Source organism: Rhinolophus hipposideros (genome assembly GCF_964194185.1).
Source record: "Rhinolophus hipposideros genome assembly, chromosome: 19".
Taxonomy (NCBI): domain Eukaryota; kingdom Metazoa; phylum Chordata; class Mammalia; order Chiroptera; family Rhinolophidae; genus Rhinolophus; species Rhinolophus hipposideros.
In genome coordinates this window covers 52,111,784-52,133,493 of record NC_138065.1, presented here as the reverse complement: position 1 = coordinate 52,133,493, position 21,710 = coordinate 52,111,784, and the positions used below count along the sequence as shown (strand labels likewise).

Sequence of the window (21,710 nt, the reverse complement as noted above, 5' to 3'; positions counted from 1 at the left end):
ATGTATCACTGCAGCTGTACCTCCGTCCACGTGGCCTCCCCGTGTCTGTGTTTCCTGCTTCTCTGATTCTTACAAGGACACGTGTCCTGGGGTTTAGGGCCCGCCCTAATCCAGGATGGTCTCATCTCGAGACCCTTCACCTTAGTTACATCTGCAAAGACCTTTATTCCAAATGAGGTCACATTCTGAGGTTCTGGGGAGTAGGATGTGGTCATATCTTTTTTGGGGGGAGTGGGGGGCACAATTAAACCCACAACAGTCCATGATTTGGGTTCCCAAATTCATGCCTGTCCCAAGTGCAAAGTACACTCGCCCCATACCAATTCATTATGAATGAACAGTGATTTTTTTTTTGAGAAGAGAGAATTTTGAACGACGAGGGGCTTGATTTCTGGAATTAAAAAAGAAAGACAAATTGCAGATGGTTATTAATCTTTTTTCTGAACATAAACGTTTCTTTTGGAGATAATTGTAGATTTGCATACAGTTGTAAGAAATAGTGCAGAGAGACCCCCCCCCACCATTTCCTTAGTTTCCCCGATGATAATATCGGGGTGAGGGGGGATTGTTGCATATTTAGTTTTTAAAGAAAGTGCCAGATTGTTTTCTCGAGTAGACGGACCATTTGCATTTCTACCAGCCTTTGGTGGTGTCACTATTTTTTAATTTTTTTTTATTTTAGCTGTTCTGGTGGGCATGTAGCGAAATGTCACCCTAGTTTTAATGTACATTTTCCTCACGGCTTGTGACACTGAGCATCTTTTCGTGTTGCCTTTTGGGTGAGGTACCTCTTCATGTCCGTTGCCCGTGTTCTATAGGATGGTTTATTTTTTTATTGTTGAGTTTTGAGAATGCTTTGCATGTTACAGAGACTAGTCCTTTGTTAGATACGTGCTTTGTGCTCGTTTGCCTGCAGTCTGCAGCGTCTCTTTTCACCCTCTTAAGAGGCAGTGTTTCACTCAGCAAGTTTTACTTGTGATGCAATTCAGTTTATCGACTTTCCCTTTTATGGATCATGGTTTTGGTGTCAAGTGTAAGAAATACCTGCCAAACACTAGATCCTGAAGACTTTCTCCTTGGTTTTTCCTTCGTACGTTTTATAGTTTTGTGTTTTACCTAAGCCCGGGATCCACTTTGAGTGAAGTTTTAGGTCAAGTTCATTTGTCGGCCTTTGGCTGTCCCGTTGCTCCAGCTCCATTTCTGGAAAAGGCTGTCCTTCTTCCCCCACTGAATTGCATTTGCACGTTTGTCTGATAGATCGGTTGGACATATTTGTGTGGGTCTGAAGCAAACGTCCAGCCTGTGTCTACTGACAGTTGCTTCGGTTTCACAAGTTAGTAAAAGACAATCATTGCATTGGAAGGAGTTTACTTCAACGCCTGCTTTCCAACAGTACGTTAGCCCTCATGACTTTTGATGACTTTCAGTGTGGAAGCTCCCACCATCTCTTATAGAGTAACCTGGTCTGTGCAGCTTTGGGAGTTCTCTCTTTGTCAATTCCAGCCACGTTCTGGGCTTAGGAGGTAGTGATGAAAGATGCAGGCACACCATCTAGAAGGACGGGGAAACTGAGTCTGCTCATAGGGGATTTGAACCCTTTTCTTCAGATACTCTGAGGAACAAGTAGGAAGTTGGGTTTTCAAGGACAGTAAAGGGAAGTGGGTGCTTGGCACATGCTTTCGGTTTCCTCCCCCCGCTGCTCTGTAGCTGGACACGGGTGCTGGAGGAGACCTAAAAAGAGGAAAAAATTAAAACAAGAAAACACCACAGAACACCTTTTGGTAACCAGGTTTTGGTAGCTTCTGGTTTTCTACATTTGGATTAGGATGGCTAGAAAGGAAGAGTTTTAACTCCAGTATGGTTTGTACAACAAAGCAGTGCTGGTAAGTCCACGTTAACTGTTTACCCATGTGTGGCCTCCAACTTGGAGAGATTCAGCAGAGGGGCCAGCTGGGCCGTGCGGCTCACCTTTAGTCAATCGTTTTTAAAAACGGAGCAGTCAGCTTTCTGCACGTGTGTCTCTCCCAGAAGGACTTTGGGTCCTGAGCCATAATTTCTGTAGTAGGCATAGTATCCTTGCCCAGGAAGCCCGGCGGTAGCGAGTGGGTGGCTTTCGGTATGGCTTTCTGTATGCCTCCACCAAAGACGTCCTCGTCTTTTCCTAGGAGAAGGGGCTCCGTTTTCTAGGTCTTATCACCTCAACTTGCCTCCTGATCCTCAACTAAAAGGGGAAGGAAATAAATCCAACAGCTTGTTCCCACGAGGCAGTAAGAACGAACCCTCCAGCAGGCCCCCTCTTTGCTTCTGCCTTTTGGAGAGGGCTTCGTAAGCGGCAAATCCATCCAAGCTAGCAATGAGCCTGGATGTACTGAGAGAGAGAGAGAGACACGTGCCTCTTGTGTTTGTCCTGTGGGGAGTACAAACAAGTGCCCACAAATTCTGCATTCAGGCTCAAAACCAGCACGAGGAGGCGGAAATCAGTGTTTTGTGCTGAATAATTGTAATCCAGGGGCGAGGCCTACGTCGCCACTTGGGCACAAGCGCGATGCTGTTGTGTCTCACTGTTGTTTGGTGGCAACTGTCAGCCAGGCTGTGGATGAGACTAACACTTGGCTTCACGAGAAGATTATGGGTGTACACACACACACACTCACACACACACCCTTTCGTTTGTTTAAAATGATGGAGAAGAGCCACAGCAGTTTTCACTTGGGATCAGTTTGCACGTGTCCCGTGTCTTTCACGTGGTCACTGGCACACACCAGATTGTATTCTCTCTTCCACGCCCACAGTCACCTGTATTTCTGTGACCTGCATTGATCTCCTCGTAAGTTTGCTACATGGTCAGAGGGTAGAAAAGTTGTAAGTCTTTCTCTGTACCGCGTTCAGAAAGGGCTTCTCCAGTTCAGACCACACCATCTGTTGCCGTTGGCGAGATTTTAAAGAGTTTGCTAATTTCTGCTGCCAAACATCTGCATGGACTTCTCATCTGTCCCCGGAGTGTCTGTCTCTGCGCCCTCAGAGACCGTTTTCTCCCTGAGAACCAATGGCAGGGGGTCAGAAGTGACTTGTCTTACTCTTTTCCTAGTGAAATATTAATCAGAAAAATTAACTTCTAAGGAAGCGTGACAAGTCTGTGCTTTGCAGGACCCGCTGGGGGCAAATTTCAGAACCTCGTGGAGACGGTCTGCGGTTGGCCTACACCAGTGTTGGCAGGGTCGTGTGGCTCTTGGGAAGGGAAGAGGTGTCCATCCCCTTCTGGTGGCGTGGCGAGGCAAGGCGGCCCGCGTACTGGCTAAGAGCACGTGCTCGGCCGCTTTCTAGAGGAGTGATGCTGGGCCACGTCATGTAGTCTTACCTCTCTGTACCCCCGTGTCCTGGTGCGTAAAACGGGCATCGTAAGAACAGCCACTTTCAGAGTTCGTTTGCGGATGAAATCACGTGGTGTGCCTCAAGTCCTCAGAACAGTCCTGGCACGTAGTGTGTCCCCTGTGTCGGCCATAGCTCCGTACTCCCACTTGACTCTGAACCAGTTTATTTCATGAGTAGGTGCTCTTTGAGGGGGTTTCTCGGTAAGTGCTCGTGACTCTACAGAGAGCAGAGCCAAACATGTGAGTGATTGAACCCAGAAGTGAGTGTTGCAGATGTCTTTCCTGCAAATGGCACTTCACAAGACTGACAGGTCACCGGAAAGCCCTGGGAATGTGTTTATGTTGCTGTCGATCCACCTGAATTTTTCTCATGCAGCCTGACAGCTGGGTCTCTCGCGGCCGGACGGCACCATCATGCTGAGTGGGGATGAGAACCCAGAGCTTCTGTTGTGGGAGTTTCTCATCCAGCACTTTTTATAATCTGGGTCCCCCCGGGTCTGCTTCCTCCACGGAGAGCTTGGCCTGCAGCCCAAACAAACAAGGTGCCGAAAGGTAGGGAGGACGCCGACTTCTGCTCTGACACCTCAGGGTAGGCACATAGAGGTGAGAAGTGGCAGAGAAGTGGGGACACTTGTCTGGGGAAATGCTTCTGACTGCCGCCTTTTAAAACTCACATGGAAATGACGGGGCTGATGAGATCTTGGGGCACCTGTGAGGAATAAGACAGCCTCTTGGCCCAGGAGTGAGGGTTACCCCAGCTTCCGATAACGTTTACACTAAAGTGTACCGGGTGTGTGGGTGTTGACATCAGTATTAGGATAATTTCAGTCGAAAGTGACAGAAAATCTCAAATCACAGGGTTTGAACAAGATAATTTATCTCACTCTCATTCCCCTCTCAGTTCTGTGATGATTGGAGCCTTGGGCTTCCTTATTTAGCCGCTTCACTCCCCTTAGTGAGCTAGCATGGTGCTGCAGAGTGGCTGCGTAAGCTCCAGCCATCAAGTCTTCATTCCAGCCAACCGGAAGGACAGTCAAGAAGGGACCTATTCTTGAAGGAAATTCCAGGAGCTGCCATTTCACACTTCTGCTTATCTAATTGGCCGGAACTCAGGGCGGTCACAGTGAGCTGCAAGGGAGCTGGGAAATGCAGTCATGTGCCCCGCTAAAAGTCAGGGACCGAGATTTGGGTGCACAACTAGCTGTCTCTGCCCAAGTATGTTATGTGCTTTAGGATGGAGTCAAGGTTGATGCTAAGAATGAGCAAGGCAAACTGTAGCTTTGTGATTCCAGGTCAGAAGAAAAAAAGGAGGACCGATGGAGGAATTCAGACATTTCCTGTGATAATCTTAACACACACTTGAGTGGTGAGCCCACCGGGTGCCAAACTTTGCCAGGCTCTGGGCATAAAAGCTGGTCCGTGTGCTCCAATGGCTGTAGGTTACTGGATAGACCTGTGGCTGCTTTTTGGTATCTAAGAACCTGTTACTACAGAGCAATTTAGTGAATTTCAGATTTAGATCTCATTCATTCATTCATTCATTCATTCATTCGCGTGGGGGGGCGGCAGCAATTGATGGTAGCTAGGAGAATCCACTTAGCAATGCATGGTTTCTGGGGCCATCTGTGACCCCAAGACTGGATGCCAGGCTGTCCCCAGGGAAGCACTGAAGGGACTCCGTCAGCTGGTTTGATTGGGAATCGAGTCAGCAGGTTCGAGCTTTGCTGTCTCACCCAGGACAAAGGACTGGCGTTTTGGTTTTCTTGTGCCTGTAAATTAGAGCATCTGAGCTGTGTGGGGAGCACTCCTTATCTCCAAAAGAGTGATGTCATGTCTGGGGGTCACCATCTCAGCGTGCGGTGTGTCCCCTCGTAATGACAGTGGCAGAGAAAGAGCAATTGTCCACAGCAATTGAGGTGACTTGTGCACAGCCTGAGTGAGGGTCAGGTGGGGTCTTCCTGCCTGAAGAGGCCGTGCGGCTGGCCTTCCTGCACTGTTAGCCCTGGGTGGCGAGTCCAGTGGTCCACAACCCACCCCGAAGGGTGGGAGGAAGTGACACATCAGTGCCTCATCTGGCGCTGGCGGCTGTTTCTAAGCCCCGGCTGTGTGGTTTTTCTCCCTCTGCTCTGATTCGGAAACAGCTTACTCCGAGTGGGACCTACGACTTGGTGGGGTCCTGACGTGTTGGGCAGTGTGGCCCTTGGCCTGCCCTCTGCTGTGACGTTGCCCCTTCTCTTGGGGACATGCGCAGCCCGAAACCCTCCTGGGGGCTGAGTTTCGCTGTCACCTGTCCAGCCAGGGCTCCGTCAGGTGACAGCAGCACAGAATTGGAGTGGAGGGTTGAAACAGGAGGCTCCCACAGCTCAACCACCCTGTTTGTTCCGTTTGTTTTCCTCATCCAGCCACGTTGGAATGGGAAGAGGGTCTTGAGGGTGACATCCTGGAAGACACTAGAATAGTACAGTGAGGGGCCCGGGGCTGTCGGAGCCGCCTTCTACGTGAGTCATTTTGGAGAGACACACTTCTATGGCAATATGGGGACCCGTGCGGACCCCACAGCTGTCCTGCTGGGAGCTGCCAGCCAGAAGGGTCTCTGAGGAACGGTCCCCTTCCCCCACACAGCTCAGCACACCTTGGGGACAGCCTGGGGGACTGCCTGATGATGGAGCCAGCGTGGGCGTGTTCTCCGAATGGCAGAGCTCCCTGGGCCCACAGTTACTGACTTCTGACAGCTGGATTCTTTTGAACATAATCCAAGTTTAGGTTTCACATACCTTGTATGTGAGTGTATGTGTGTGTGTCCTTGTACTTTTGGCTTTTTAATATATAGATCACTTGCCTGCCTGTCGTTTTTATGAAATTCTATGAAATTTCATGTGAATGTTGACTTTTAATGACTCAGCAGGACAAAACAGTGTTCTAGTCCTAACCCATTCCCTCCCCGTCTCCTTCCCCCTCATCCTGGTTCTCTAGAAGTCGAATAAATTTATGGAGAATATTGGGGCTTCAGTTCTGGAGTAAGGAGAAGAATTGTACGTTTGGGGTTCGATCTGTGGTTTGAGAGACAGCCCTGGGACCTGGAGCACGTCATTTAACTCGACTGATTGTCTAAGTTGGTTTCCTCATTAGAAAAACAAAACAACCTAATAACATCTTGTTGTAGTGGAAATTAAATGAGATAGTGTCTTCAAAATGCCTTACAAATAAAGAAATTGCAAGTCACTTTCATTGATTCTTTCATGGGATTTTTTTGTTTCCTTTTGTAAAGACAACTTCCTATTGACCTGGTCTTTACTTTGTGTTCAGACAGAGACCCACAGGGCTAGGATTAGAATAGTGTGTTAGAAGGGGCAGGGTCAGAGTATATTTGGATACATTGCACTGCCTGTGGAGATATGCAGGACCAAGCTTGGTCCCAGCTCCGATGGGTAGGGTCAGTTTCCCCCAGAGGGGCAGCTGGGGAGGGAGTTCTCGAGCTGGCTGCTTGGGTTGGGAACCTGGCTCCTTGGGCAAGTCATTGAACCTCTGTTCACCTCAGTCTTCGCCACCAGGAGAGTGGGTATGATAATAATTTCCATCATATAAGATTGTAGTAAGTAAATGAGGTCATTTCAACATGTTGAGCCCAGTCAGTATTATATTAATTTTTGCTCCAAAAGACGCATTAGAGGTGATTGTCCTGCTAGGTCTTATTTTTGGGGAAACGCGGTAGTACCTGGAGGAAACTGCCCATTCAATTGTGGACTCGTTGTTAAAATCACCATTATTTTTAATTGTGGTGAAATCTACATAGCATAAAATTGACGCTCTTCACCACATTTAAGTGTACGTTTCAGGAGTGTTAATGTATATTCACATCGTTGGGCTACGATCCCCAGAACTTTTTCACCATCTGGAACTGAATTGGTATCCGTTAAATGATTCTCCATCACCCTGTCCCCTGAGCTATGGCAGGTTCCATTCTACTTTTCGTTTCTATGAATTGTGACTACTCTAGGGACCTCATGTAAGTGGGGTCGCCTGGTATTTGTCTCTTTGTGATGACGATTATTGTAGTCTTAGCCCATTGTAGGAATTGCTCCCTCTCCCATTTTAGCACTCTTGACGGCCTGCACAAGCCCAGGTGATTTATGAATTATTTATTTCCTTTCTTAAGGGGACAGGATACCTTGAAGCTCCATTTCATCCTTTTGATGAGAGCGCCTTCGGGAAAAGGGAAGTGAAAGTGAAGGCGAGGTAACAGGAGGTCGTTAGAGGCAGCAGAGTGGACCCTCTAAGTGCTTCCTCCCGATTTTTTGAAAATTCAAACCTACGCATGAGCGGAGAGCAGTGAATCATACTCCTGGTGGCCCGATCCAACAGTCGCCTAGATTTTGGGGGGCTCATTTTAAACAAAGCCTGTAGGCTTGAGTGCGTTTGGAAATGGCTACCCCAGGCTTAGTTGGGATCGCTGAAGTTGTAGGTACTGGAGGCGTTTGTGTCCTGCGTCACTGCAGGCTGAGAAGGGGGCTGCCCCTGAGGGGGAACGGCCCAGGGCTGTGGACTCAGCAGAGGGTCCGACAGAAGTGAGGTGAAAGCCACCGCCATGGCCTCCCTGCTGCCCGGCAGGGCCATGTGCTGTGGGTGCTGATTCCGCTGATGTGTGGGGCCCCAGCGACGTCTCGTGGACGCTCGGTCGCTTCCTGACCTGGAGCCCTTTGGCCCATCAGCAAGCACGTCGTTAATGGCCCTTCTTTTCACTTTCTGCTGCCTTTTGTGTGTCTACACTAGGACACGAGCAGCAAAGGAAACCTTTGTGGCCCCTTTTATTGTGGCTTTGGGAAAGGCTGTGTGAGAGAGAAGGTAGACGTGCCTGTCCCCCCTTCACCGCGGACACCCTCCCAGCGAGCGTGCCCTCCCCTCAGCCTCTTGTCCATTGTCCCCAGTGGACTGTGCCTCCCAAAGGCCTTTCTCAAGCGGACGTGCGCCTGCCCAGGGACGGCACCGCCCGTCACCCGCGGCTCTCCTCCCCTCTCCCCACAGTCGTCCGTCTGTGCAAAGATCGTGCAGCTGCTGGGGCAGAACGAGGTGGATTACCGCCAGAAGCAGGTGGTCATTCTGAGCCAGGACAGCTTCTACCGCGTGCTCACTGCGGAGCAGAAGGCCAAGGCTCTGAAGGGCCAGTTCAACTTCGATCACCCGGGTGAGTGTGCGTGCGTGTCCGTGTGCGTTTGCATGTGTGTGTGAGTGTGCGTGTGCTGGTCGATTGGGGAGCGCGCCACCTGTTTCCCATCTGACACACAGGGCTGGTTGGCGCCTCGCAGGGCTCTGCTGGGGCTTATACGGAGGAAGGGGTTTTGCCACAGGACACACAGTGCTGGGCTCCTCACATACTGATGGAAGCTGTCCCGCCCAAGGGTGACTCTCTCTCTCCGTGTGAGCCTGTCCCTCGAGATGGGCCCGACACTGGGGGGACCACACACAGCGGTTCTCCCGCCCCCGCTGCTCTGAGGCAGCCTGTGTCACACGGTCCCCTGCCATCCCACACGTGCATGGACGTGGCCTGTGTATTTAGCTCACTGACGAGCAGAGGGAGCTGGAGGGTCCAGGGTGGCTGCCCAAATGATGGTGGCCCTGATGGTCCCAGCTCAGCACACTGTCCCTTTGGTGGGTGGTGTTCTTACAACTGTCAGAATCGGAGCCGTGGGCACCGTGCTGCAGCAACCCCCCAGGCAGGAGTAGCTTTCCAGGCGGACGTGCACGTTCCCAGGGCAGCAGCTGAACTTAGAGGGAGGAGAGAGCAGTCGGAGGCCAGGGAAGGAATGTCAAGGGGGAGAAAAAGAGATCCACTTGTCAGAGCTCATCATACATTCTGGGACACAGAATTTGCATTCTGCTTTGGGTAGAGATCTGGCTTTTTTGGCGGTGGGGGCGGGGAAGGATACGCTTCTCTAGGGCATGATATATGACGTGTGAAATACAGGTCTGTAGGGAATCCCTGGGCGTGGTCACAGAAGTCCTTGTAAAAGGAAGAAACGTTGTAACACCTTGATTTCCTTCAGACGCCTTTGACAATGAGCTCATCTTCAAAACTCTCAAAGAAATCACCGAAGGGAAAACGGTCCAGATTCCCGTGTACGACTTTGTCTCGCATTCCCGGTAAGCGAGCTGCCATCGCTCCCCACACTGTCCCCATGTCTCAGACTCCTGGCCTCTGAGACCCCGTCCGTGCCCCCGGCAGCCTGTGTGGGAGGGACAGTGGTGGCAGCGTGCTCCGTGCTGTGCGGGGGGCCAGGCGTCTGTGTGGACGTTGTCATTAGCTCTGAAGGGGAAGGTTCGTGAGGGGTCCCGCTTCTCTGACCAGGAAGAGGACCCTGGGCATAGACCCCGGGCCATGTCGGGCTGTGGTGAAGCTTTCCATGCAGGTGTTTCCTCCTCTTCTGAAACTTTCTTCTGCCCCTCCCTTCCTCCGTCCCTTCATCCCTCCTTCCAGGACTGGGGGGGGGGGGGGATGAGGTCTTTGGGAGGAACCCGAGCTGAGGGTACGTGGAGGCCAGACCTGAGAGAGTTCCTGCCAACGCCTTCGGAGGGAAGAAGAAAGCACGCCTGCTTTGGTCTGTCTCTGTTCTGCATTCAACAGCAGGTTTTTATTCCAAGGGGAAGGACGTCTGCCTTGTTTCTCACTTATGGCAGGAGCTCCCAAGAACTGGTCAAGGGGACCTTTGCCCCAGCTGTCAGCGCCCTTTGCGGGGTCTCCAATGGGCATCTGTGGGCTCTGTCAGGCTGTGTTCGCCCTGCGTTGAGTCTGGGGGGGACCTCCAAGTCCCCGCCCCTGGTCCCCCTGCCTGTTCGGCCCGTCACCTGCCCTATGCTTTGCAGGAAAGAGGAGTCGGTCACTGTGTACCCTGCAGACGTGGTGCTATTCGAAGGGATCCTGGCCTTCTACTCGCAGGAGCTGCGAGACCTGTTCCACATGAAGCTGTTTGTGGACACGGACGCGGACACCCGGCTGTCCCGCAGAGGTGCGTGTGCAAAGCCTCCTGGGGCCATCGGTAGCCTGTCACAGGCCCCTGCCATCCCTGAGTGCCAAGTCCATGCCTTCCCTGAGGTGGCCTGTGGCCTCATGGCCCAGCCCAGGGGACGTCCTGCCACCCACACGTTTGGTCGCAGTTGAGAAGGGATTAGTCATTTGCTGTTGTGGGTAAGGAGAGGCTTGCGAGGTCACAGAGAGGAAGTAAGGCATTTACGTTCCGGTTTCGCTGGGAAAAAGTCTGCTGAAATGCTCAGTTCCTTGTGGTGTTCCCACAGGCGTCACCGCTATCCAAGAGGGGAACTAACTGTGGGACACCTGGGGCCAGGGACATCCTGTGCCTGCAGCGCTGGGGCCCCCGTCCTGCCAGGCTGCTTCTCTAGCCCTTTATTTTCCAGAAAGCTCTCTGGAGGTTTGGGTACTCTGTCCCGCCAGCTCTGGAGCAAAGTGGCCTGTTCCCTCTGTGGCCTTACCGAGCGTGGCCGGGGGCACTGTCCACACAGCTGCTTATGGGCAGGAGCTGAGCCTGGATTTCACCCTGGAGGGCGTACAGCTGAGAGCCCAGGAGGAAGGGGGTCAGGACGTGGACGTGGTGGGGTGATGACGTGGGCAAGCTGCAGAGGTACACAGTACACGTGCACACACATGCATGCACACGTGTGCATACACGGCTTGTTCCCAGAGGCACGGGGCTGCACGGGAACCACTAGCAAGTTCTGTGGGGCAGGTTGTGGGAACTGAGGCTTCTAGCTGGTCCCGAGGGGATTGGAGCAGGGCGGTGAGACGGCCTGAGCCCTCTGCTGGAAGGTGGTGCTGACAGCAGAAGTGGAAGTGAGACTGTAGCCGGGGTGTTTGAGGACCGTCGCTCACTCATCTGGACGTCACGCACCGCCATCGCTGTCTGGTGGGAGGGGAGTGGAGAGTTGGGAGAGGGTGAGAAAAGGCCCAGCCAAGGCAGTAGGGTGGGGTGACCGAGGACAGGAATGAAAGGCAATGAAGGCTTTGTGTGGAGACACAGGAAATGACAGATTTGCACTTTGTCCAATTCCGTGCTCTCGTTGCATGAACTGTAAATGGAACCAGCAGAACGTAGAGAAACGATGAGGTGTGGGAGGGACAGCCCCGGGTCACATGCACTGACTTTGTCCTGGTTCAGCATTGAGCAGCTGGTGACACCAGGCCTGGTGCCGTCACTAGTGCCAGGAGAGGACAGCGTGGTGCAGGGCATTATCCAGTCACGTTTGTGTGGTGGACCCATCCTTGGAAATCAAGCGAATCGTGGCCTCTCGTTCAAACAGATACTCCTGGTGGATTAAACAGAAAATTCTCCCTGCCTGGCTTGTACTGGATCCTTCCGTGAAATGGGAAAGATGAGGAGACGGTGGCCCCTCTGGGGGTTTCTTGGGGTCCGCTCTGCAGCGCCCTCCTTCCTGGATGCCCCCTGGGCAGGCACTGCTTTGTCCTCTCAGATCTGCCGTCTTCTCATGTCACCCACAGGAGAGTCAGTTTCCTGGTGGACGTGTGGGACTTTCCCACACGCTATCCTTGCAGGACAAGGAGCGTGCCTGGCAGGTGCTGTGGGGGGGGCGGGGGTGCCTGGTACCGGAGGGGTGGCCAGTCAGGAGCAGCGGTTGGGCAGAACATTCCAGAGCCTTGAGTTACCCATTTGTGTGTCACACCCTCCCGGGCATGTGACCCTCCCATTCCAAGCTGGCCCCGTGGGAGGGTCTTTGAGTCACGCAGCCCTGGGGAATCGTGCCTCCCTCCTGTGGGGACAGCAGAGCTGAGATGGGGGCCGGGCCCGCTGAGGGACAGCTGCTCGCTCTCCCTCCAGTTCACTCGGTCCTCTAGCGACACGTGTCCGCAATTAAAGTGTAACGTGAATTGAGTTAACCGCTGAGGAACTGTATGTATTCAGGGTCCTTCCAAATTGTGTCCGTGGCTTTGGCTGAGCCGACGAGCAGTAGTGGGTTTGGCAGGGCTGAAGTGGACGCCTCGCAGGAAGGTGGGCGGTCGTGGTGTGTCCTGCCTCCCATAAGGCCCGTCCTGCCCACAGTTGTGCCCGGGCGTAGTGGTGGTCAGGGCCCGGCTGTGAATCCCCGGAGTTTTTGCTTTGTGCCTTGTTCTGACTAGAGCCCAGGAGCAGGGCCTCTCAGTGCCAGGGACTGGCTGCCCTCTGCTGCCCCGGCTTGGGGATCCCGGCCTGTTTGAGGTGCTAGCTGGACAGAAGGACCCTGGGGAGAGGATGTGGGCAGTGCCTTTTGATTTGTCCCTAATGTCTGGGCAACATCCTGACCCAGCTCCTGTTTCCTTGAGTCTTCCTGTCTTCCCTAGGTCTCCCTCTCCCGTCTCCCCGTGTGTGTGTGTTCGTGTTCGCCTGCGTGCACCGCTTGCCATCCCCCACCTTTCCAGCTGCTCTGCAAGCTCCCTGCTCTCAGCTGGGTCTGACCTCATTACCCGAGGTCAGGGTTCCCGCCCCTCCGACCGGAGACGTCCGTCTCCGGAAGCTTCGTCAGGTTCTGCTGTCACCATAACCAAAGACATTCAGGCTCACTGAACGCCTACTATGTGCTGGCCACGTGCTGAACGCCTACTATGTGCGTTGTCCACGAGTCCTAAGGGACCGCTGTATGAGGAGGGTGCTGTGACCGTTTTGCAGTGTAGCAAAGCGAGGGTCACAGGGGTGTCGTCAGTGGGGTCAGGATTCAAATCCGGGTCAGTTTTGCCCCCCAGTGCTCCAGACGGTGGAGCAGGAAAAGCGGCTTTTGGGGTTCCAGGGCAGACCTGGGTGACTGCTGCTTTCTCCCTGGCCGGTTCCTCCTTCAGACTTGACAGCTGGGGACGGCAGGTCTGTCAGATCCAGGGGCTGCAAGACTGGGCTGAGGGCAGTGCGAGAGCTACGTGAGCTTGTGCGCACGCATGTGTGCGCACGTGGGCAGGACGGAGGTTCCTGCAGGCTGACGCGGTCAGTCCCAGCATCAGGCCTCTGCAGGCTTTGAGTGGGGCCTGCCTGGCGGGGAACGGGCGTGTTTGTTTTGTCCCGGCTCTGATAGCCTTTTGGGCTGGCTTCCTTTTTTGTTTGGACTTTATCCGGGACGTGTGAAGAATTGGCGGCCGCGCTGCTGTGTGCCGGCTGCGTGCCAGAGCTCCGAGCCAGTGGCGTTGAGCCTCCCCCGCCGAGTGTCCCTGTGGGGTGGCCAGGGCAGCCGGAGCAGGGCCTGTGTGGAGATGCCTGAGGACACAGGCCATTTCCCGGCTGGGGACGGCACCGCTCTGGTCTGGGCGGGCAGTCAGAGAGAAGGCGAGACGAGCCCTGAGCGCCAGGGACCAACCAAGCGATTCATCGCCAGGGCTCACATGGGAAAAGCTCTTTGAAAACTGAGTTCCTGGCGGGATGTCGGGCGGTAGCAGTGCTCCCTGCTCTGGAATGCGGACTTCCTGCCGCTGCTCCAGCCAGCTGGCCTCACAGGCAGGCTGCCAGCCGGGATCACAGCCCAACACCCTCCCTCTGTCCTGGCCCTGCCCGCTCATGCGTGCCCGTGTGCATGCGTATGAGGGGATGGAATGAGTCAGAGACGCGGCGTTCCATAAATCCAGTCCCAAGCACTCCCTGTTACAGGGAATTTCATCCTACGCTTGAGTGTGGAACCTGAGAAATGGTTGAGAGGCACCAACGGGCCATCGCAAATGATTGGAGACGGAAATGATGGCCTTTTGGGGTGGGGGTAAAAGATTGCACAGCTCGTGGCCCTGAGATTTAAAGTGACACCTGTAGGGGGCGGGCTGTTTTGATTGAGAATGACCTTAGAAACTTAACTAGGTTTGGGGGAAACGGAGGTTCAGGGAGGTTAGTGTACCCCGTGACAGAAGCAGGGCTCCAGTCCCTTAGATGGGTGGACCCTTTTCCATTTTTGACAGAAGATTCTATTTAAGCCCGTGTTTGAAAGTCCTTGAGTAAGACTGCCCAGGAGGAAGAAGGTGAGTTTGGGTCAACCCGGGCTGCTTTGCAGCTGCAGCCACTGTGTCACTATGGTTTTCTCGTCTTTCACTAAGTGGTTTTGTCTGCAAACCTCATTGCATGAGCTAAGCAGGAATGGCTGACCACAGCTGGACCTGCCTACCTTCCACCCCGTCTGTAGGGCCGGAGTGTGGGTGGGAGCTGGGCGTGACGAGGAGGGCACATCAGAGGGTCTCTGGGCAGCACACAGGTAAGTGCAGGGGACAGGATCCAGGTGGACGTGGGGAAAAGCCCTTGGCACACGCCCCCGCCCCGCCAAGCCCCGTCACTTCTCTGGGCCAAGCCCGCTTCCTGGCACGAGCTGTCCAGACCAGGGCTGTCCTGCTCTGCTTAGTGCGCACACTGAAATTTATGTGGGTCAAATGCTGCTTGAACCGAGAAGCCCGTCGGCCCGGCCTCGGTGGCCTTTGCCTCAGCACTTGTGTCATGGCCGAATTTGACTGTTGCAAGACATGAAAAATGCGACTCGTTTTCCCCGAAGCTGCTGCTGCTACTGACCTGCCCTTGGTCGAGCCAGGAAGCCGGCGTTGAGCCCCCAAGAGGCATTGCGGCGCCCGCATGAGCCTGGTGTGTTGGCTCCTGCACCGTTTTCTTGATTCTTGTTTTTCCTTCTCTTACAGTATTAAGGGACATCAGTGAAAGAGGGCGGGACCTCGAGCAGATTTTATCTCAGTACATTACATTCGTCAAGCCTGCCTTTGAGGAATTCTGCTTGCCAGTGAGTTGCTTTCTTGGTCTGTTTGTTTGTTGTTGAACTTGGAATTTAAAGTTCAGTCTTACACACAAAGGTATATACCGTGTTTCCCCGAAAATAAGACCGAACCGGAAAATAAACCCCAGCATGATTTTTCAGGATGACATCCCCTGGACATAAGCCCTAATGCATCTTTTAGAGCAAAAATTAATATAAGACCCGGCCTTATTTTTGGGGAAACCTGGTAAGTTGAGGATCTCCCCAGAGGGAGACCTCACTGTTCTCTGAGTGACCGTCTGTCCTGAAGTCTCAGGGGAGGACAGCCTCTAGTGCTTTGGTCCTGCTGGGTTTTCCCTCTGACCCTCCTCTGCCCTCCAGCCGGGCCTGCTGTGAGCTTGTCTGCCCCATCGTGTCCCATCTCATTTGGGAAGGGCCCGTACCTCCCCCCTGGCAGCTGGGAACTCTAGAGGGGTGGCTTTCAGACAATGAAGGTTGGGGCCGAGGGTTCTCAGCTTTTAGCCAGGAAATACCCTCCGCCTTCTGGGGAAGACACAAAAATGCATGTCGAGGCCGCTGGGGATCAGAGGTGTGGGGGGAGCCGGTGTGGGAGAGGCAGGGGACGTCCTGCACTCAGGAGGCTTTACCCCGTGTTGACCAAGCCTCAGTCTAACTCCTGAAGGATTTCTAATTAAGCTCTGAGAGGGGGAGAGGGTGGGGCTTATCCTGCTTTGGGTGCTATTCTGGGGAGATGGGGGTCTGTGAGCCCACTGAGAAGAGGTGCAGAGCGAGGCCAAGTGTAGGCATTTATTTCTCTGCTCCTCACCATTCTTTCTTTCTTCTTTCCTAGAGAAATCTGATCCCAAACCGCCCTTGTTTCTTTTACTCTGTCAGTATGTTTTGCGTCCAAGCAGACTTGACTTTTGTTTCAGAGTTAGGCAGACTCCGAGTCAGCCTGGGTAACCTTGAGGGCTGGGTTACAGGATTAGGTTTCTGGGAAGAGGGCAGAGGCGGCCAAGCAGCCGTGGAATGCCAGCCATCCGTCCCTCTGTCTGAGGGCCTCCCTCTGCTCTTTTTCACGTAATCACAAGAACACAAAAGTACATTTATTGCTGGACACACGTTGGAGTTCACTGCCAGTTTTCTGCCGTTCAGCGTAGTTGTAATGGAGCGCAGAGCTCTGCACAGCATGTCCTGGGTGTTTCTGCTTGTTCCCGCTGTCCAGTCACCCTGCTCTGGGATGGTCAGGTCACTCGTGTAAGCCAGGGACTTGGACCTGGTCATGGTCTGCCTGCGTCAGGCTGGGTTTGGGCCCTGACGTGCTTGTACTTCAACTGTTCTCGTCTGGGAGCTGCACAGGGTCAGGTGCAGACATTCTCCAGACAGTGTTTATGTGGTTTTCCCCACGCTTCCATTATACACCCAGACACACTTACTTGTAAAGTGGTCCACAGAATCTCAGTAAATTAAAAAAAGAGAAAAAGAAAAGGATTGTGTTCATTGTGGCCCTTACAAAAAATCATGTCATATCGGAGTCCGTGGAAATGGTCTTCAAGGGGGATGGCTTTTTCCGGGTAGACCCTTGTGCTGGACAGACCGTAGGCAGAAGGTGAATGAGGCCTCCCCTGTTACGCTTGGGTTTTACTCGTTCCAACGCTTCCTCGTGGTAAAGAGGCAAGTACAGCTTTGGTTTCAAAGACCATGTTCTCCATGCAGATTCTGAAACACACACTCCAGAACCCTCCATCCTGGTAAGAACCGGTCTTCCAAGCAGGCCGGTTGTAAACTAAAACAGCGCTGAACGTTCATGAGAACTCAAGAAAAGGCTGATGTATTAGAATTTAGGTAAAGGGGATGAAAAAGACAATGTTCGAAGCCTCAAGCTGCCGCCCTCTGGGATGGGTAGATGCCAGGCCTCCCTTGGAGAGGGGCCTGGGCCGATTTCCCTCAGAACCCCCCTTAATGCATTGCAAATATCTTTTCCCACAGACAAAGAAATATGCGGATGTGATAATTCCTAGAGGTGTAGACAACCTAGGTGAGTCCTCAGGGGGTGGCACCCCAACAGCATGGGATGTCTCCCCATTTTTGGTGACGTGAACCTTAAGCATTGCTTGAGGTATATAATCCGTTTCTAACGCTAAGAAGAGGGACCCCCATCTTAGACGATCTTGGGAGGAGAGGGCCTTCCGAAGGGACGGGGGCAGGGAGGCTCCCTCCGGAAGGGTCACAGCGCAGTGACGGTGTCAGAGTGAAGGCCGGTCCTCACAGCGTCAGGGTCTGGCTGACAGCTGTCCCACAGTCGTGGCTGGTCACCCCCATCAAAAGCCTGTTCTCTCAGGGCTTCTGTGTCCTGGGCGTTGCCCGTCTTCCTCTAAGAACCCTCCTGGGCTGGAGGTCACGCAGCCCCGTGGGAGGCTCGGGGAGGTTGCGTGACCCTCCCCCACGTGGCAGAGGTAGAGCCAGTTACCCAGACCGGTGTGTAGCCCCTGGCTCCCGTGTCCCCTCTCCCCGCAGACACGCGCCCGTGCGTGGGCGCCCAGCCCTCCCGGGCGCGTCCCTAACACTGTGGGTCCCTGTCCCACAGTGGCCATCAACCTCATCGTGCAGCATATCCAGGACATCCTGAATGGAGGACTCTCCAAACGGCAGCCCAACGGCTATCTCAATGGCTACACCCCCGCGCGCAAGAGACAGGCCTCGGAGTCCAGCAGCCGGCCGCACTGACCCGTCTCCTCCAGACCCCGGCCCGCGCTCCAGGAGACAGGAGGCTCTGTTCCCCCTGTACATATGGTTTCCTAGGACACTGCTTATTTAAGAAAACACCGTGGAGATGAAATGCCTCTGATTTTGTTTTTTCTTGTACTTCAGAGCGGTAAAATGCAACCAAACTTGACCCTGAGCTTACCTGACAGACTGTGCCAACAACTACTGGTGATGCCTAAGTATGACGCCAACACGTAACCAGTTATAAATCCATACGCACATACATATACATACATATATGTATATAAAAGGATCTATTTTTGTGTAACTGTACCAATACTGTAAAGCCGTTTGCTGTAAGGGTTTTGCAGGAGGGCCTGCACTGAAGTTTGGGGACTGGCGCTGGCGACTGTCCGAGGGGAAGGTGCCGCCCGTGTTCCAGGTGGGCAGGCTGAGGCCTGGGTGGGGTGGGGTGGGGGTGAGGGTGGAGCAGGCTCGCGTGACGCGCTGAGTGCCTGCGGAATACACCTGTTGGAGCTGGAGCTCACTGATAGGTCGGTGAGAGATGCTCTCTTCTTTTTTCGTTCAGTTGAAATTAGGCAGCACCTCAACTGAAAAATCAAACTCAGGGAAGAGGCTAGGAGGGAGAAAAGTCTTCTGCGTTCTCCCTACGCCCGCCCCTGGCTGCCCCTGTGGCAGCCCCGCGACTCCTTCCTCACTCACCCGCTTCTCAGTCTCTCCAGAGCCAGTGCTGCCCCTGTCCGCTTCCTGGTGGAATGGGGAAGGCGGGAGAAGTGCCTGTTGTCGGGTCTGAGGACACGCTGGTCCCCCTGCCTCCCAGGGATGTCGCGGATCGGATTCCTCAGGCTTTTTCCCGGATTGTGGAGTGCACAGTGGCCCCTTGCAGTCCTGGCTGGGGTGAGGGCTTCTTTTGGCAGAAGGGACAGCTGACAGCCCCTCACAGGGTGGCAACAGAGCTCTGCCCATGTAAGGAGCCGGAGCTTGTGTTCCTTAAGACGGGATTTGCAGTCAGCCGAGGATGGTACCCACCTTTCAGCAGGATTGTCACAGACACGCCAAGTTACCCGTTGGCAGCACTGCCACGTGGTGTGGCAGAGGCTGGGCATGGACAGGTGGGAAGAGGAGATACAGCATTGACGTCATACGTGGGAGTCGTAGCGTGAAAACGTGGGGGGGAGAATTCCGATGTTCCCGAGGGCTCCCTCTTGGTACAAACTTCCTTCTTTGGAAGAAGTACAGATTGCTGAAGCTTCTTGGTGGAAGAGGTGGGGTCCCAGCAGGGCCGAGGAGGTCCGGTTAGAGTCCTGAAACCTCCGCTGTTAACTGCCCGGCCCCAGAGCCCTTCCACGTCAGTGTCGACCATCTCAGAGGCCCCCAGCTGCTCCCGGTGTCTGCCCTGCCCGAAGCATTTTGGGGCGTCCTGCCCCTTGCATTGCTCTTGTAGTCCATTGGACACATTACTCGAGTTGGCCTCTTCGCCTCCGCACCATCCAGTTTGAGTCCCCTTCTGTGGGCTCAGGTGGACTCTAACTCTGCTTTGCTCTTTTAAAAAGTCAAACCTTGTCCCCCACAGTGCTTTGCCATCCCCAAGACATTGGGGAGAGTGTGCCGCGGCCGCCTGGTTGGGGCACGGGAAGGCCCACGGGGCCTGCTTGGAAGACCGGTTCTTACCAGGATGGACGGTTCTGGAGTGTGTGTTTCAGAATCAGCAGTATCTTCCGAGTCATGCCTTGTACGGTGCTGAGATGAAGGGTGGAGGGCAGGCCTGGGTTGGGGTCCCCTCACCTTGGTGGGGCCCGTGTCCCTGTCTGGGAGAGCCGTGGCCTGTCAGTACAGCACGTTCAACTTTACTTGAAGCTCCCAGGTGCCAAACCATTTAGTGCCTTGGCTGTCTGTCCCACTGCCTTGGAAGATGGGGTCTTCCCATCTCTGAGCCTTGACTCACCTACCTGGCCGCCTCCACTACCTGTGGTGTGGGGAACCCAGCCTCAGTGTCTCCGAGCAGCCTAGTCCCAGCTGGGAAGCAGCACGAGGGCCAATCCATCACCACTTGTTGGTGGCTTGGCTGGGGGCCCTGGGCTGCACTCATGGGGCATTGCTGAGAGACGAGGCCCTGCTTCTGTGACACCCTGTCCGGGGTGAGGAAGGGACGGATGGGAAGCTCTGCCCCGCTGGTGAGCCCAGCAGCTAGCTGAGTATCTGAACTTGAGCTTTCTGTGGGACAAACGCTGGACTTGGTATTTTAAGAGCCACGGGATCTCTGATGCCACCGGAGAATCTCCAGGCTGGAGACCTTGACCCGAGTCGTTGGGTGCTCTGCCGTCCGGGAGGAGGCCCCGGGGTGGTGTTGGCTGTGTGTTTGTGGGACTCTCAGCTTCAGCCCCTCACGGTGCTCACTTCTCCCACCTGCCCCACCCCTGGTATCGTCCCTACACCAGATGATTAGGAAACACACCTCGAAGCTTCGCGTGGTGCGAAGGCCTGGCCCCACACGTCTTTGTGCTCGTGGGACCTGTAGGAGCAGAGAGATGGGAGTCTGTAGAAGGAGGACGCAGGTGTTGTGACATCGTGTCCTTCGATTTGGAGAGGCTAGGGTGGGCCCTCGAGGCGAGATCTCCAGACAGGCTGAGGGAAGGCGGCAGGGAAGGTCTCCAGTTCACCCTTTAGAAGCCCTTTAGAAGCCACGGTTCCTGCAACCCCCGCTCTGGCCCAGGCTGCCCAGCGGCCATGGCTCACTGGCTTCCTGCCGCTTTCGGGCTCAGCTTGGAACCTTGCCTCAGTGCCCAGTGGGTCGCCAGTCAGGACACTGGGTCAGGCGTATACACTCCTCAGAGCAGGTGAGAAGCAGGAGGAGCTGGAGCCCAGGTGGGCTGTGTGTCACCTGTGCTGGGTGGGGCCAGCGGGGACAGGTCCTGTGCTACATAGACTGGATTCTGCCATCCTGTGCTTCACTGCAGGAGAAACACTTGGTGTCAGACGAGAGGACAGGCTGGGACTCTCTGGGCTGCGTCACGCCCAGAGCCCCCTCTGATCTGTCGCTGGGCCTCTGCTGCCTCCCGGGCCGGTGGCTGATGTGACGGGGCAGACTCCTCGCGCTCCTCCCTCAGGAATCGGGCGGGCAGCTAACGACTTAGGCCTTTTTTCCTTCCCGATGCTTGCTCTTCCACCTTTCCTTTCTACCGCCCTGCCTCTATTGTCATAGTTACAAAAAATGACCACATACTATGTACTTGGCTGTAAATAAAGACTGAACCAAAATGACCAGCACGTGCTTTCCTTGTGGTGCTTGGGCGGGTGGAGCCGGGGTCCAGGGGTGCTGGGACGGCAGCCAAGTGGCTGAGGCTCAGCCTGGCAGTCCTGGGCCGGAACCCGGTGAGATGGGGGCATGGGGGCATTTCTCCTCCACCCCGGAAAGCTGGGCTGTGGCTTCTGGAGGCTTCTGTTCCCCGGACGTCTGGCTCCGAGCTCCCGCTGATGTCACCCAATTCAGGCAGTGTCCTCCCGTCACGGCCTTGGCTGGGCCAGGCATCACCCTTCCTCAACTTCCACAATCAAAACCAAAATAAAACCTTCAAATAAAGAAAACTTGGGGAGGGGTGCAGGATAGTTTACAGTGGGACAATACACACAACCTCAAGCTGAACGTACAAATGCATAATCATTCTTAAGGAAGGTTTGCTGGAGGGGGCCTGGGATGTGGGAAAGTCCGCTTTGAGAGGGTGGGACCAGAGGGGGGTGTCTTGTGTCAAATGGTGCTGGGGGTGTTTCGATTTCTATGGTAAAGCAGAGCTGAAACAGATCGTTTTCTAAATCCCAGAAGGAAGTTACCCCACATGCTAAATCTTGGGGTATGCCTGTACATATGCATATATATATATATATATATATATATAT

General features: G+C 54.2%; 1 protein-coding gene across 2 annotated transcripts in view; it reads left to right on the top strand.

Annotated features, from left to right (window-relative positions):
- Positions 1–21,081, top strand: part of UCK2 (uridine-cytidine kinase 2) — a 52,273-nt gene extending 31,192 nt beyond the window's left edge. Inside the window, exons 2-7 of one of the 2 annotated variants that reach the window (XM_081024590.1) lie at positions 8,394–8,553; positions 9,413–9,509; positions 10,230–10,372; positions 15,019–15,116; positions 17,079–17,127; positions 17,677–21,081. In XM_081024590.1, the coding sequence (XP_080880716.1) occupies positions 8,394–8,553; positions 9,413–9,509; positions 10,230–10,372; positions 15,019–15,116; positions 17,079–17,127; positions 17,677–17,816 (687 nt within the window). In that variant the 3' untranslated portion in view covers positions 17,817–21,081. The remainder of the gene's footprint in view (positions 1–8,393; positions 8,554–9,412; positions 9,510–10,229; positions 10,373–15,018; positions 15,117–17,078; positions 17,128–17,676) is intronic. The other variant, XM_081024591.1, reaches the window with a different exon arrangement.
- Positions 21,082–21,710: the final 629 nt, after the last annotated feature.